General features: G+C 31.0%; 2 protein-coding genes across 2 annotated transcripts in view; both read right to left on the minus strand.

Annotated features, from left to right (window-relative positions):
- Window positions 1–16,995, minus strand: part of LOC134709890 (uncharacterized) — a 214,468-nt gene that overhangs the window by 27,886 nt on the left and 169,587 nt on the right. Inside the window, exon 5 of the mRNA XM_063570018.1 lies at window positions 3,231–3,611. Coding sequence (XP_063426088.1) covers window positions 3,231–3,611 — 381 coding nt within the window. The remainder of the gene's footprint in view (window positions 1–3,230; window positions 3,612–16,995) is intronic.
- On the minus strand, window positions 5,729–16,947 carry LOC134709277 (uncharacterized). The gene is made up of 8 exons (XM_063569445.1): window positions 16,873–16,947; window positions 12,317–12,434; window positions 10,331–10,443; window positions 9,253–9,330; window positions 8,943–9,062; window positions 7,593–7,736; window positions 6,667–6,856; window positions 5,729–5,742 (listed from the first exon to the last, which is right to left on the minus strand). Exons 1-8 carry the CDS (start codon window positions 16,885–16,887, stop codon window positions 5,729–5,731), a joined length of 792 nt encoding a protein of 263 aa, XP_063425515.1. The 5' UTR covers window positions 16,888–16,947.

Below are 16,995 nucleotides of genomic sequence, written 5' to 3' on the forward strand. Positions count from 1 at the left end.
AAACTAATAAAGTTAAGCAGGTTATTTTCATGGGGTTTTATTTTCCCTTTTTTTTTTGGCGGATGAATAAGAATCACAAAAATAAATCCGTGAAAAATTAATGCATACTTTTGTTACTTTCTAATAGCAAGAGTGTCGGTCGGTAGGTCAATAACGTTATAGATGAGTTTTAACAACATAAACAAAAAGTACATTGAACATACATGTATTTTATAACATGACTGTAAAGTGTGCATATCCTTATCAATTAGTGTCAAATTCATTATGAGAGTAGGGTGCTCTATCAGGTAATTATCCTTATTAGTTAGTGTCAAATTAAATAAGAGTTGTAGATTAGTCTTGAGAATTTTATAACCCAAATAGTAATTCATCAACGTTTCGGTCAATATCATTGAATAAGATGTCTTTTAGGCAAACAAATCAAATATCTTGCACAGTTATCAATTATCTTGCTTCTCCATTTTTCAATATTTTATATGCAACAATTTCAGTATCGGCCAAAATATTCAAGTGGGATTTGAGAATCCACCAAAAATAAAAACCACATTTTTTTTGTATACTTGGTTGCCCTGTAACTGTGAAATTTTACATCCGCAAAAATAACCCACTATACAGTATAATTCCAATAATATGTGGACTGAAGATTTTAAAGTCATTATAACTTATTTTTGGATCTTGTTTTGAATTCATTTGTGCTTATACAATTTTAAAGATATAAGGCAAAAACATAAAAAAAATGTAAAATTGTACGTCATTAAGGGACAATCACTCTTATAATTAATATTGAGGAAACTAAACCTTCAAAAAATGCTCTTCACTATTGTCAATGACGCGACATTAAACAATTAAACAATAATCGACCATCCATTGTCGACGTCACAGTAGAATCTGACTGCAGGTCGCCGTGAAAAAAATATATGTAAATCGGATATATTGAATGAAAATTAAAAGCATATTTTGTTTATCATTTTTTGTTTATCTTTTTTTCTATATATATATACCATTTGAACTCTATTAAAATAATTTCAATTTAAAAAACAACATAATATAATTGCCTGATGACATGATGCAGCTTAAACTAAAGACTACAATAGAATAGCAGTAAAACAGATTTTTCTTATTCCATCAAAGTTATATTTTTTGAGAAAATAGGCAAAGATTAAAAACGGTAAAATGCATCATCTCAGGGTGATACCTCCTACAACTAGAGGCTGTAAAGAGCCTATGTCGCTCACCTTGGTCTATGTGAATATTAAACAAAGGAAGCAGATGGTTTCATGACAAAATTTTGTTTTGGTGATGGTGATGTGTTTGTACATCTTACTTCACTGAACATTCTTGCTGCTTACAATTATCACTATCTATAATGAACTTGGCCCAGTAGTTTCAGTGAAAATATTAGTAAAAATTTTCAAATTTTATGACAATTGTTTAAAATTGATAATAAAGGACGATAACTCCTTAGGGGGTCAATTAGGTGACTTATTTGTAAATCTTACTTTGCTGAACATTATTGCTGTTTACAGTTTATCTTTATCTATAATAATACTAAAGATAATTACCAAAAACAGCAAAATTTCCTTAAAATACCAAATTCAGGGGTAGCAACCCAACAACGGGTTCTATGATTCATCTGAATATTTCAGGGTAGATAGATTTTGACCTGACAAACAATTTAATCCTGTCAGATTTGCTCTAAATGCTTTGTTTTTTTTGTTATAAACAAAAACTGCGTTTTACCCCATTTGTTCTATTTTTATCCATTGCGGCCATCTTAGTTGGTTTGGCAGATCACGCCACACATTTTTTAAACCTGATACCCAAAGATGATTGTGGCCAAGTTTGGATTAATTTGGCCCAGCAGTTTTAGAGGAGAAGATTTTTGTAAAAGATCTATAAAATTTACGAAAAATTGTTAAAAATTGACTTTAAAGGGCAATAACTCCTAAAGGGGTCAACTGACCATTTTGGTCATGTTGACTTATTTGTAAATCTTACTTTGCTGAACATTAATGCTGTTTACAATTTATCTTTATCTATAATAGTATTTAAGATAATAACCAGAAACAGCAAAATTTCCTTAAAATTACCAATTCAGGGGCAGCAACCCAACAACGGGTTGTCCGATTCATCTGAAAATTTCAGGGAAGATAGATTTTGACCTGATAAACAATTTTACTCCTGTCAGATTTGCTCTATATGCTTTAGTTTTTGAGTTATAAGCCAAAAACTGCATTTTACCCCTATGTTCTATTCTTAGCCATGGCAGCCATCTTGGTTGGTTTGGCGGGTCACGCCACACATTTTTAAACTAGATACCCCAATGATTATTGTGGCCAGTTTGGCTTAATTTGGCCCAGTAGTTTCAGAGGAGAAGATTTTTGTAAAAGTTAACCACGAAGACGACGGACGACGGACTACAAGTGATGAGAAAAGCTCACTTGGCCCTCTGGGCCAGGTGAGCTAAAAAGTCATCTGACAGTATTATCATAAATAAACATTCTTACTTTGTCAGATTTTCTCTATTCATAAGGGTTTTAAAGATAATAGGCACAATTTGGATGTTACTAGTACCAATATGTTTTTTAAGCCATGTTGGCCATCTTGGTTGGCCTGCAGGGTCATCGGAAACATTTCTTAACAAGATACCCCAATGATAAATAAAGCCCTGCAGATTAAGAGTCGTTTAAGAAGTTAACAGACAACGATGATGGATTCCAAGTCAAAAGAAAGGTTAACTTTGCCTTTTTGGTGAGCTAAAAATTAGTTTTTCATCAAATGATAGTAAGGAGTTTCAGGTCCTAATGCTAATATGAAAGAGAGGATAAATGTCTTATAAACATCTTAAGCATGTGGGTTTGCAACACAGCTTTAAAATACTAATAGATTCAGTACAGGATTATGTCAAGCAAACCAGCTAGCCTTGCAGAGGATCCTATACAGTCCTTCCATACAATTTAAGGCTGTTACGTGGATGTATCGACAAAATGCTACTAACAACATTATTGTTGGTCATAAATTATATTTCATGAATTGCCTGATAAAGGAGCACTAAAGGCCTTTTAGCAATGAGGACTTCCTTTAAGACATCATAAACTGTCTGACAAAAACATGATATTGCGCAAAGGGTGACGACAGATGACGGTTGCGAAGTGAAGGCATTAAAGCTCCTTCAAAACAGTGAGCAAAAAATATAGCAATACTTGTATCAGAATTAAATCTTTACGTACAAATTGTTGTTATCTCGTGAGGTTTGTATTCCTCGAGAGCATCGTATAAACCATATCTGCCATCAAACATCAACACAAAGGTTCCTTTGCATTGAATAAATAACTGATGGGTCATATCATATGACTTTTGACCTCCAAAATCAACAAGGTCTGATGGAGCAATTTTCATCTTGTAATTTCCTTGTAATATTTCTTCCCGCATATCTTCCTTTATTGACAATTCCAAATTTGCTGTTCCCACAACTGATGTCTCCTCTATATCCATTTCTTCTGTTTCAGTGTTACCTGATTTTTGACCAGGTAACTCAGTTTGTGTACCTGAATATTTTAGCTCCACATTTCCAAGAAGAAGTTTAGCAAAAACATCATGACCTTCACCACCTGCAATAAACCATTAAGTAATTTACTATCAATATTACTTAGTTTCACCACTTCAAACTTTCTCCAATGACAGAGGGTGGTGGGTTGACCCTATAAAACATATCATTCAAAACTTCATGATATGAGTAACAGCAATATATTTGGTTTAGGGGTGGATATCTGGACCTTTAACAAGATATAAGAAAGATGGGGTTGGGTAGAAACCAAGGGCATTGACAATACATAGATTATTCAAATCTTCGTGATATGAAGAACAGAAATATGTATTGTTAAGGGTTTTAGGCGAGTGACTTTAGCCATAAAATTAAACTTTTAATGCACCTACCTAACACACGGCTAAATTATATATCATTGTACTACACATCTGTACTATCTGTTTTGCCCGGTCGTAAAAAAATCGTACGGTGCAATTTCCGTCAAATCGAGATCAAAGGCCAAGGACGAATAAATGCATATTTTTGAAGATTTCAGTCTGATTGCATTATATGACTTTTATGTACTTAATTCACATATGCAAACAATTTAAACTTTTAGCAGAGCTATTAACAGTCATTATTCAAATGCATTTTTTAATATTTAAAGCGTGTTTTTGACAGAGAGCACATGTTTCCTGAAATTCGAGTAAAAGTTAACAAAATGTGTGAAAACCCAAATTTTTCTTTCTGGTGCAACTGCTAATCACTTTAAACTAAGTAATACCCTGTAATGACTATCAAAGAAGTTTTTGACATCATAAAATTTCCTAAAAGTATGCTTACTTATAATCAAACAGCAAATCATAACAACTCATACAGTTGCCCAAAATACCGCCATCTGCAAAACACTTCTTTTAAGAATTTCTTCCTATTTAAACATTGTATGTGGTCAATATAAGATTTAATAAACAAATTCTTAAGAATCTGAAAAATTTAGAGTAAAAAAATATGTGCGCGAATCATCTTATTAAGTTGCTTGAAATAAAGGGGGTGAAACTAAGAGATTGCAATCTGCATTGTAACTACCAGTCTGAAATAAACATATTTTGACTTTTCTAATTGTTTGATTTGTACACATGAAAAATTGCAACATATGTTTTCATATGTTTTTCATGTATTTTTCATATGTTCAAAAACATATGTCAAACGTATGTTCAGAACCACTCATGAAAAACATATGTTTTTACTACATATGATAAACACATGTTTTTAAAAAATCATATGATAAACATATGTTAAACATATGTTTTTCATGCCATCAAATCATATGATTTCATATGAGGATCTCAACATATGTTTTTCATATGTTTTTTTTTCTAATTTGATACTCATAATGATATAAATATGAATTTCATGTGAGAGTAAATATGAAATTACATATCTATTCAATAGAAAGCATACCTTTAAAGTACAAGTTAAGTTTTAGACACTGTATATAGCATGCCATGTACTTGAACAACACATGGAAAATATGAGATATAATTTCTAAAGCACTGACAATCATTTTAACTGTCAGACATTATGGTCACCTTGAAATTTCTTGAAAGCTGACTTTCATTTGACTTACTCATAGCCATGTCCAAGCAACTTTTGAGAAGCAAAATTTCTCACAAAATCATTATCAACAGAATTATAATCAAGCATGCAAGAAATACATCTAGCTGTCTATGTACCTTGAACTTGTAAGTCGAATAACAAAACGATTAATAAGGTTGAAAGAAATTATAAATTCTATAAACTGGTCCATCATAGCTTGCTAATAAATTGGTTTTTACTCCCATTTCAAGGCCATAGAATTACTAATAATCACTTGAGTTGTATCATTGGCAATCATCTGTACCAGTTATCTTATAAAACTCTACACTTCGTATTGAGGACTGTATCTTGAACTATATTGTGACTTGGATGGAGAGTTGTCTCATTGGCACTCATAGCACATCTTCTTATATGTCCTAAATGTGAATATCTTATATCACTATCAAATGTCATATTGGTTAATCTGTGCTAATTAAAAACCTACAAATTTATGTATTAACAAATGTATTTATTTTTATTTCAGTATCTTTTTGGCTATGTTCCTTCTTTCATCATGTTCATTCTTTATAATTCATTCCTTAACTCCATCTCATTGTTTCTTCTTTACTACATCTCATTACCTATAATAGAAAATGTAAAAAAATATACTTATGTGAATGCTTTTAACATGTTTAATAAAATGAATGAAAAAGTCTGTTTATTTTTTGGAAACTGCAAAAACTTTCCTTATAACTATTAATTAATAAATAAATTAGGTGTATTTACTGTCTCCTGACTAGTTTCATTTTCAATATTGTCAAATTTTATGGCGACACACCCCACTCTGCCATTGTGTATTCATATGTTAACATGTGTGTAATTTTTTATTGTTAATATAAATAATACAAAAAGTTCTTTAAGCCTTTTTTTTAATGGATATTTATATATTGAATGGCAATAATTCATTTTAAATCTATTGAAACATAAAATTAATTTTTGACTCTTCACATTTCACATAATACGCTTTGCAGACTATTCAATGTGAAGAATTTTATATTAATATTATGGTTCAATAAATTCAAAACATTAAACGAGTTAAGTTTATTCTACGCTTATTATTTGATGTGTAATAATCTACCAAACTAATCATTTAATAACTGATTTTTAACCAATATTTATATGTCATGCTTTAACACCACTGTATTTGGTTATGTAAAATTGGGTGTCAGCTTTGAATTAATGTGATAATGGCTTTTGTTCTACCTTGAAGAATTTTTTAATTTATCTTCAGCTGCTAATATCAATGACATTTTGTGATTTATGGACAGCAGTCTCATCAACAATCCTCCAACTCCTACCCCATCTTTTTTTATATTTTAATGTGAATACAAATAATCACATCACCTGTACAGGTATGTCATGAGAATCTAGTTTGACAGACAAAAATCAACAAAACATTCAAAGATTAATAGCTTTTCTTAATACACTATATAAAATTACACATATACACATTATATTTTTATAAGAAATGTCAGTTAGGAATTCAAACCATAATTAAGATATACCTGGTTGCTGTGCTGCTTGCCTTTGAGTCATCCTTCTGTTATCAAGCATCTTCAATTTGTCCCATTTTCTTTCATCATCTTTCTTAGTAACTTCATCGTAATATTCCATAACTTTTGCCCAAAAGTCAGTAAAGAACTCCAACTCATCACTCCCTTCAACATTCAATTTCTGGGAATGCGTAAATGACCTCTACAAGAAAAAATTTGATTAAATAAGAAAGAATATTTGGTTGCCAGGCATGCATGTCATGTTGTAACAGGACATAATTTCCCTTTATAAAAGGCATTTATTATTAAAAACTCAGAAATTTAAATTGAAACTTTATGTTTTTTTTGTGATTATAACAATTGTGTACAAACACAGCTTTCATTTTTTTTTAAAAGAATGAAATACACTGGTTAACTTATCGGCGTAAATGACTCAATGAGTTATTACTGTGACGTGAAGGGGGGTATCTTCACAAGAAATAAAATTGCTGTTTTATGATGAAAGAACAATGAAAAATGTCATGCATGTCGTCTTAAACCCATTTCACGAATCACAGTGAAATCAAAATGGCTAAACATGTTGCACAAATATAACCCTTTATCACCCTCTGTGATGTAATTACATAGGCAATGTGACCGATGAAATCCAGGAAAGAAAGATCACTCATGTATATCATGTATAAGTAACATTTGTTTTCCAAATTGCTATGTACAGATATAACCAGGGTATTTTTTTTATGATAAACTGGTTTGTTCAAATTGAAAATGTATTTGAAATTTTTATATTTTTGTCAAAGGTTCAGTTAACATTTTGTCAATTTGAGTTTTATGAAAATTTAACAAGCCAAATTAATTTTAGAGAATGTGTTTAAACCACTTTTTTGAAAGTGACTCTTTCAAAATATATTGTTGTCATATTGAATTTTAAATGTACTTACCAAAACCAAAGAAACCTGAATTCTCTCTGGAGAATCACCAACATCTACACTGGCAGAACTGGCATAACTCTCCAGATAGGTTTTACAAAACTCTTGTAATGGCATGGCCTGAACATCTTTGCCATTCTTAATGTCTGACATCAACTTAAAAAAAACCCAAGCAATCATAAACTGTATGCAAGAAGTGACTGCAAAAATGAAAATTTCCAAATTTATGAAAGTTGATATAAAAATTTCCTTTTAACATTCTTTAAAATAAGATTGTGTCTGCTGACATGATTGCCCCCGCCAAACTATACAAAAAGGTGCATAACTCTAGAACAGTAAATGGCTTCTGCCGAAACTCAAACTTCATCTGCATTTTGGTTGTAAGCATTGTGTATGAGTTCTCATTAAATTTGGACGAAGCAAGTTTAAAAGTGCAGAAACAATAAAATTTGCACCTGTTGAGTTTTCAAAGTTATAAAGAAGCATATTTCTACGACGGTAAACAACTTACTGCCAAAATTTGAACTCTGTCTGATTGTTTTGGTTCTAAGTATGAGTTTCATAAATAATTTGTGGACGAGCCAAACTGAATGAAAGGGTGGAAACAAAAATAATTTGTGGACGAGCCAAACTGAATGAAAGGGTGGAAACAAAAATAATTTGTGGATGTTCCAAACTAAATTAAAGGGTGGAAACAAAAATAATTTGTGGATGAGTCAAACTAAATTAAAGGGTGGAAAAAAAAAAATTTGTGGATGTTCTAAACTAAATAAAATGGTGAAAACAAAAATAAATTGAATTTTTCAACTTATAAAGGGGGCCAATATTCAAACTCTATCTGGATGTTTTAGTTTGCAGTATGGTGCATGAGTTTTATAAACTTTCAATGAGCCAAACTTAATGTTGGAGTACGTAAACAAACAAAAAAACTTATAAGGGGGCATATCTCTATAATTAAGGTAAGGGTAATATGTATGTCCCCTGCGACTTGCAGAGAGGGCTAAAAGGGGGTTTTCTATCACTAAATATTGCATTAATCTGAATTGAATGACTTACAGATAAACACAAAGGGAACTTTCAAGGTTAAATTAAAGTCCAAAGCTGATTGGATATTATGACAAAAGTGTGTCAAAAGTCATATCTAATATTCTTCCTCTTAACAAAGAGATAACATGAAGGGTGCCATATACAGTGCAGGAAATGCGTAACCTATTGGAGCACCTGATTATATTCCCTGTTTTGATAGAGTTTGTGTTGTTTCTAATTTATTAATTTTTTTTTTATTTTTACGCTTCGGTTCTGTTTGTTATTGTATTTTTTACAAAAACACTACTACAGTAACTACAAAATATAAAATCTTACTTTTCTTCTCAATTGGTTACGATATTCAGTGAACCTGGTAGTTGCCCACTGGTTCACTGACCTGTATGCCAAAGTATTGGTCTGAAAATTGTCTTGCTTTAGACATTTTCTAACTTCATTCTGTAATAAAAAATGAAAAAAAAATCTGATTACACATTTCATGCAGTTTAATAAAAACCTGTATTTTTAATGTATTCAAAAAGTATAAAATATATATTTTTTACTTCTCTTTAATTGACTGGACTACAAATCATTTAAGAATAATTAACTGATGGTTCTTCTATCTATTATGATAAACAGATTTACTTACTTTAAACTCCAAGTCAGATTGAGTCTTCAGCCAAGGACATCTGCTGAATTTTTCCTTGAGGAAAACATTAAGTCTTTTCTGAAACAAAAGTAAAAAAACATTTGATGAGTTGTATAAAGCCTGTATGTTGTGCCATACTTGCCAATACTGTTCATTGCCCAACCTCTGCGCTCGTATAAAGCTGTGCCTTGCAGAGCATATAGTTTGAGAATAAATTTATACCATTTTTTTAATGGTTGAAAAATATTAGTACAATGACTTGCAAATGACTAAAGGTAAACACTAAATAAAATCATGTCAATTGTCATGCATAACAATATTTGGTTCTGTTGTGGCATTTATGATGAATTAAAGCAGGTGATTGAGATATATTTAAGGTTCATGTGGACCCTATGGCTAAATGGCCGTATTTTCACCTCAAAATTGACTCTGAGTACAGACAAACCTGGGCATCTGTAAAAAAAGTTCAAGCATAGCATGCCATAGATAATTGAATTTTAAATATGTTTTATGTTTTAGAAAAATAAAAATTTACCAGGATTTTGCCGTGCACTTTTTTTCATTCCTCCAGAAGATGCCAAAATAAACTAAGTTGGGAAACAGGTTTGAGAACTTCCCCACAGGTAAAAATTAAAGTGAGCATTTTCAATTGACATGGACATTAGATGGACAATAGATACCTGACAATAATTGGTTATGTAAACTGTGTACCTGAGTGGACCATATCAAGGTAAACTCAACTGTTTGTTCATTTTATCATCTTCTGCAGAGACGAAAAAAAAGTGTACGGCAAAATCCGGTTAAGTTATGAATTTTCTAAATCATACAATGCATTTGAATTCTATTTATCTAGGGCATGCTATGCCTTAAAACTTTTCCAGATGCACATGTTTGCCTGTACTCAGAGAAAATTTTGAGGTGGAAATACGGCCATTTTAGCCATAGGGTCCACATGAACCTTAAGGTCTACAACTTAATGGGTGTGAATGTTGGTGCCTCATATTGAAATGGCAAATACATGAAAAAAATGCTAAATAATAAATGGTTGGTACATTTAATGTCAAACAAAATATATTACCTTAAATGTACAGGTTTCCATGGAAAAAGCTCCATCATTTTGTTGCCTCTTTAGTGCTGCCACATCTTTCATCACACCTTCCAAGTTTTTTTCTAATTTCATTAGTGTTTTTACTAAAAGATATTTTTATTTAAAAATAAACACAATACTAAAATAATGTGATTACAACACATGTTTATACCATTTTGTCCTTTGTAAACTTCCTATGTGTTCTAATCATATTTCAGAAACAATTATAAATGTTTAAAATAAATCTAAACTGTGAATTTCTTAAAGGTTCCAATTAATTAATATTCCCCTCTTTTAATTTATAAGGTAAGGGGGCATTAATGTAACCATTGACTGCCCTTCTGTTTATTATATATTTTAATACTCTAACTTAAGTTTGCCTCATACACATTTTCATCTTCATCTCAAAGGTAACACATAGTGTGTAAAATTTGTAAAATCTAGATGGCAAGGAAAACTTTTTCCTTTATTGGTAAAACAGTAATATTAGAAATCATCTCATAAGTACAATTAATGTCAATAAAATGTAGTATATGCAGTGCCAATGAAACTAAAATCTCCATAATCCAAGTCACAATTATATATAATGTATAAAAAGTTAACAATTACAGGTCAAAGTACAGCTTTCAACATGGAGCTTTATATAGTGTGTTGAACTCACACCAAAATAAAATTCTCCTATTCTTAACCAGCTTGACTTTATAAAAACTCTTAAACTTAAAAATAATTTTAGATCTCAATATATATTTATACATGCATTATCAATATTAACTTAATTGAATTGCTTAACACTTTTTTTCATATATGTATGTTTCTTGTCAGTCACTAATGTTTGCATTTTAACCTGTTGTTTATGTTTTACTTTTTGCAAAAAAGTAATTATTATATAATAAATAAATTTGGTGTATTTAATGTCTTTTGATTGGTTAAAAGTAATACTTAACTTTTATTAGCAATGTTGTCAATTTTTATGGTGACACACCCACTGTCTGCCTTGTGTATTCATATGCCAACATGTGTGTACATTGTTATTGTTACAGTGGAATATAAATAATATCAATAATACAAAAAAAAATCTCTGAGCCTGATGTTTTTGGTATCAGGTCCGTTCGCGCCCAATATACTTTCGCACCCTACACGTTCTCACCTCGCACGTTCGCACCCAAGGTCCGTTCGCACTCTACATGTTCGCGCCCAATTTTAATTCAAATTCCAGTTTAATAATTGAAAAATCATGATTTTTGTTTTAATTGCTTTGATGTAAATACTGAATGTATTTATAGCTTGGTATGAGTAAAATATTAAATATTTTAAATGAAAAACACAAAAGATAATTGTTTTTAACAGCTTGGTCCCTTTGATCTGAAACAATTAAATAATAAAATATAGCAATACCAGAGTCATATATACACATATATGTGTATATATGTCTCTGGCAATACACTATAATATAAACCAAAACATAATAAAATTCGATCATTCAACGCACACAAAAAAAACGTAGTCAGAATATCACTTCATTTTGAAAGTTATAGGTAATACACTAAACAAAACATGATTAAGTGTTATTCAACACAAAATAAAACGTTGACAGAATCCCACTTTAATTAGAAAGGAATAATTTATTTTCTTTAACAATACACTCTCAAAAACATGATTAAGATTTATTCAACACATAAAAAATGCTGTCTCGATTTGTTTTGAGACAATGAAATCAATTATACTTTTAAGAATACTACTTGCCAAAACTTGATTACAAAGTTATTAAACACAAAACCAATTAAAATTGGGCGCGAACATGTAGGGTGCGAACGGACTTGGGGTGCAAAAAATGGAAGGGGGCGAACATGAGTGGGTGCGAACGTGAATGGGCGCGAACGGACCCGGATTCGATGTTTTTAAGTAATTTAATTAAAATGAGTGTTAATAATTTATGATAGCCATTCATTAAATATCCTTATCAAGAGTCAAACTTACATATTTCATTTCCAACATTTTGTGGAATTCCTTGTGCATAATGTCCCGGGTCTTGTTCAGATGACAAAGCCTCTGCAAATAAATCCCTTTGGCTCAAATCCCCCTCCTCCTGTGAATCCTGTGCAAAATAAATATATAAAATTATCTTCTTACTTCACCCATGTACAAATGTAGTCTTTCCCAAAAAGTTTTTCATCTATTAGTTTGAAAACTAAATATAACAAGATGTCTGCATGGACCAGCTTTCCCGTTTGAATGATTTTACACTAGTAATTTAGGGGGCCCTTTACATCTTGTTGTTCAGTGTGAGCCAAGGTTCCGTGTTGAAGGCCGTGTAATGATTCGATTTTTGTTTAAATCAAAGTTTTATTTTGGACTCTTTCGACCTCAACATTACCAAATTGTTAACACGGCCCAAAAATCAAAAATCTAAATACATGGTTAGATATAGCATATCCTTGAACCCCATACATTCAATTTTTGTTGAAATCAAAGAAAGTTTGATATTGGACCCCAATTTGGACCAACTTGAAAACTGGTCCCCATTATCAACTAGAAGTAATTGTAACAGGATGCTGTTATGAAGTTTCCCAACCAAAGCTCCCATAATAAGCCATTCCCATGGTCCCATATTTTATTAGATTTGTTTTATTATCCCATACAAGAATATATTAGGTTTAGAGGTGGGGATGCTTGTTTACAAGATTTCAAACAGAAGGATGTGGGTCCCTCTGTTTTTGCTTTGATTTGTTTTATCATACCATGCAAGAATGCATATGGTTTAGGATTATCAGTAATGATTTACTAATAAAGAGTAAATTAAAGTAATAATTTGAAATCGTGTTTTCATGCAGGAAATTAGCCGATAATCGTTGTCCGCTTTCGGTCTTTTGCGGTTAGTGCCGAAATATTGTTATAAGTTTCAATTAAAAGAAATATATGTTAGTTGTAAAACTATTTTTTTTTCGGTTCAGCCATTCTTTGAAGATTTTACACATGAAAATTAGAAAACGGTGAAATAATTTGTGTCCCTAGCGAATATTTGCGCCCCACTCTATTGATAACACTAAGCAGCCCTAACTTACATCAAAGACACTTGACTGCCTTTTTGACATTTCTGTAATAAATATTCACACTTTTGACAGTAATGTCGCTTATAATTTACACTTTTGACAGTAATGTCGCTAGTTTAAACACAATGTCATTCAAAAGCACTGAAGGCGTCGTCTGCTTTATGACGTAAGAGAGAGAGTAACTATATACCTGAACGCAGTCCCGTATTATTATATTATTTTATGTTGTGGTAAAATTTTTACTAAGTACAGTATTATTGTTTTACGAAATATAAATGTTTTCATTTTATCTACTTGATATTTAATCTTTATTTCAACAATTTCAATAATAATAATAACAAAAGGTTATAAAAAAGTTCCCTGTTTTAGCAAAGCTAATGATTGGATTTCGGTATGTTCGGGTAAGCACCTGTTAACACATAAGACTAGAGAACATCGCATTATAGGATTTTTTACTTTTTATAATTCTAATGGCCAAAGCACAGTTGATTATATGTTAACAACACCTAATTTATTCTATTGTGTACAGCATTTTATTGTTAGATCTCCAGTGGAATTGTCTGACCACTGTTTATTATCTGTATGCTTCAAGTCATGTACTCAAAGAGAGACAACTCTTGAGTCTCATTCTGATGTTGGTAAATTTCAATGGGAACATTCCATGTCAGACAATTATCATGATGCTTTATTGCATAAAGAGTCTGTAAATGATATATTAGATCTAATGAACAATATTGATGATGAAAACTGTGATGATATTGATTTTCTTGTCTCATCAGTTAATAAAATTTATGTTAATGCAGCATCACAAACTTTAGTATTAAAAAAGAAAAGTTCTCGTCCATCTAATAAGAGAAAAAGAGCTAAACCCAAAAAAGCATGGATGTCCAATGATTGTCTTTTGTTGAGGAAAGAAGTAAGGTCTCTTGGTAAAAGACTCCAAAAGGATAAAAATAATGCTAACCTTCGCCAAACATATTCTAATTGTGTAAAACATTATAATAAACAAAAAAAGAGTTTAAAAGCGGAGTTTTATAGGACATTTATTAGTAAATTGAATAGCCTAGAACACAAAGACTCTAAGTCCTTTTGGAAATCTATTAACGATCTAAAAAATAACCACCAACAGGCACCCAGTCCATTATCAAAGCAGGAATGGGTAGAACATTACAAATCCTTATTAAACTCTGATTCAGAACTTAATTTTCCTGATGATCTTGAGACATCAAAGGACAATCATTGCTCTCTGGATTACCCATTTACTTGTAATGAAGTTAAAAAGGGTATCACTAGACTTAAATCTGGTAAGTCTGGTGGTCCTGATTTGATATTGAATGAGTTTATTAAATGTAGTGCCTCATCCATGGTACTTGTTATGGTAAAACTTTTTAATAAAATACTTCAATGTGGAAAATTTCCAAAATCATGGAATCTGTCATATATTTCTTCAATTTTTAAATCAGGTGATCCTAGTGACTGCAATAACTATAGAGGTATATGTGTCTCTAGCTGTTTAGGTAAATTATTTACTTCATTACTGCAAAACAGATTAACTGTGTTCATAGAGTCTAAAGACTTGTTGAGTGCCAATCAGGGTGGCTTTCGTGAAGGATATAGAACAAGTGACCATATATTCATAATGAAAACTTTAATTAATAAATATCTAAATAAGTGTAAGAAAAATCTTTACATTTGTTTTGTGGACTTTAAAAAGGCATTCGACAGTGTTGTAAGAAAGGCATTACTACATAAATTGCTCAAAAAGGGAATAGGTGGGAAATTTTATGACTTGTTAAAATATATGTATAGTAATACATTATATTGTTGTAAAACAGATGGATTTATTAGTGAATCATTCCATGCTAATTTAGGGGTGAAACAGGGGGACAGTCTTAGCCCCACCCTTTTTAATATTTTTGTCGATGACATAGATTCCTATTTCAACCCTGTTTTGTCTGATCCAGTTAATTTAAATCAGAATAACTTTAGCCATCTTCTTTATGCAGATGATTTAATCTTAATTTCAGAAACACCTAATGGCTTGCAACACTGTGTGGATGCCTTACAATCCTTTTGTATTGATTGGGGCCTAAATGTGAACACCAAGAAAACACAAACTATGATTTTATCAAATAGTAAAAATAGATCTTTATTAGATAAACATTATTTTTATTTTGGTCCCCAACCATTAGAATCTGCTACGGAATATAAATACTTAGGTATAGTCTTCAACAATAGAGGTAAACTTAATATAGCAGCTGAAAATCTTGCTGATAAAGCACGTAAGGCATATTTCGCCTTGAAATCAAAATTACCATATTCTAATTGTATTGCAGTGGAAAAATGGGTAAGACTTTTCAACTCATTAATTTCACCAATTATGACTTATGGATCTGAAATTTGGATCTCAGATTTTAATATAAATCTTGACACTGCTGATAAACTACCATTTGAAAAGGTTCAGAATATGATTATGAAAAATGTTCTTGGTGTTCATGGTAAGGCTTCCAATTTAGCTTTACGTACAGAACTTGAGCTATATCCAGTGTGTTTTATATCATATAAACTAATGTTTAAATACTATGCTAGATTAACTGACATTGAAGTTGGAAACAACCCAAAATTTGATCTATTAAAATCTGCATTCATTGAAGATAAAAAATTGTATACACTAAAGAGCGCTTGCTGGGTACAGTCCTTACATAAATTAAAAAAGTTAATCAACTTTGATTCACTTCAAATATCACATAATATGTTTGAGGACTCACTGAAAAACTTTTATAAATGCAAGATTTTGGGTCAACTTGAGAATATTAAATCTAATAACACAGGTAAACTAAGATTTTATAGTAAAATGTGCTCATCATTTGACTTGAAAGCTTACTTAAGATTTGATATTAAAAAATATGATAGGTCACTGCTTACAAAAATTAGAATAAGTGCACATTCACTTGCAATTGAAACTGGGAGGTATAGCAAACCAAAAATTTTAGCAAGTGAAAGATACTGCAAACTTTGTAAAGATAAAGTGGAAGATGAAGTTCATTTTCTTTTACATTGTCCTCTATATAAAGACCTTCGAGAGAAGTTTGATATTTTCAAAAACCTTAATAATGATGATGATATTCAATCAACGATCTATTTACTTAATCCAGTAAATCTAGTTAACACCAGACAAATATGTAGTTATTTAAGTCAAGCTTTTGAAGCTCGTAATAATAATCTAATGTCAGTTGGTCTACCATAAGTATAATACTATGTAATACTGTGATATTATATATATAATTGGTACTTCAAATGTTTTCTTTATGTTGTATTTGCATAAATTGTCATGTTTAATGTGTTTATATCTTGGAATACGCATTGTATCATATGTGCTTTGTCCAATAAAATATTTGAAAAAAAAAAAAATATTTGAAATTATAACCCAAAATGTCAACATACGAGTGTTCTCCTTGCAACTTCACAACAAGACGAACTTACCAATACCAAAGACATCTTCAGTCAACAAGACATGCACAGCTACACTTCTTAACATCACATGAAAGTCCCGTATCTCAAGATCATTCGCCAACACAGTCTATATCTTCGCCTCTGATAGTCCAA

The sequence above is a fragment of the Mytilus trossulus genome, chromosome 3 (assembly GCF_036588685.1).
Source record: "Mytilus trossulus isolate FHL-02 chromosome 3, PNRI_Mtr1.1.1.hap1, whole genome shotgun sequence".
NCBI lineage: Eukaryota > Metazoa > Mollusca > Bivalvia > Mytilida > Mytilidae > Mytilus > Mytilus trossulus.

Excerpts from the sequence above, each read along its gene's own strand:
- LOC134709277 (XM_063569445.1), bottom strand. Across the intron at positions 10,444-12,316 it reads AAATGTTGGAAATGAAATAT|TAAAAACACTAATGAAATTA; the intron begins GTAAGTTTGACT and ends AATATCTTTTAG. Across the intron at positions 6,857-7,592 it reads TTCAGGTTTCTTTGGTTTTG|AGGTCATTTACGCATTCCCA; the intron begins GTAAGTACATTT and ends TTTTTCTTGTAG.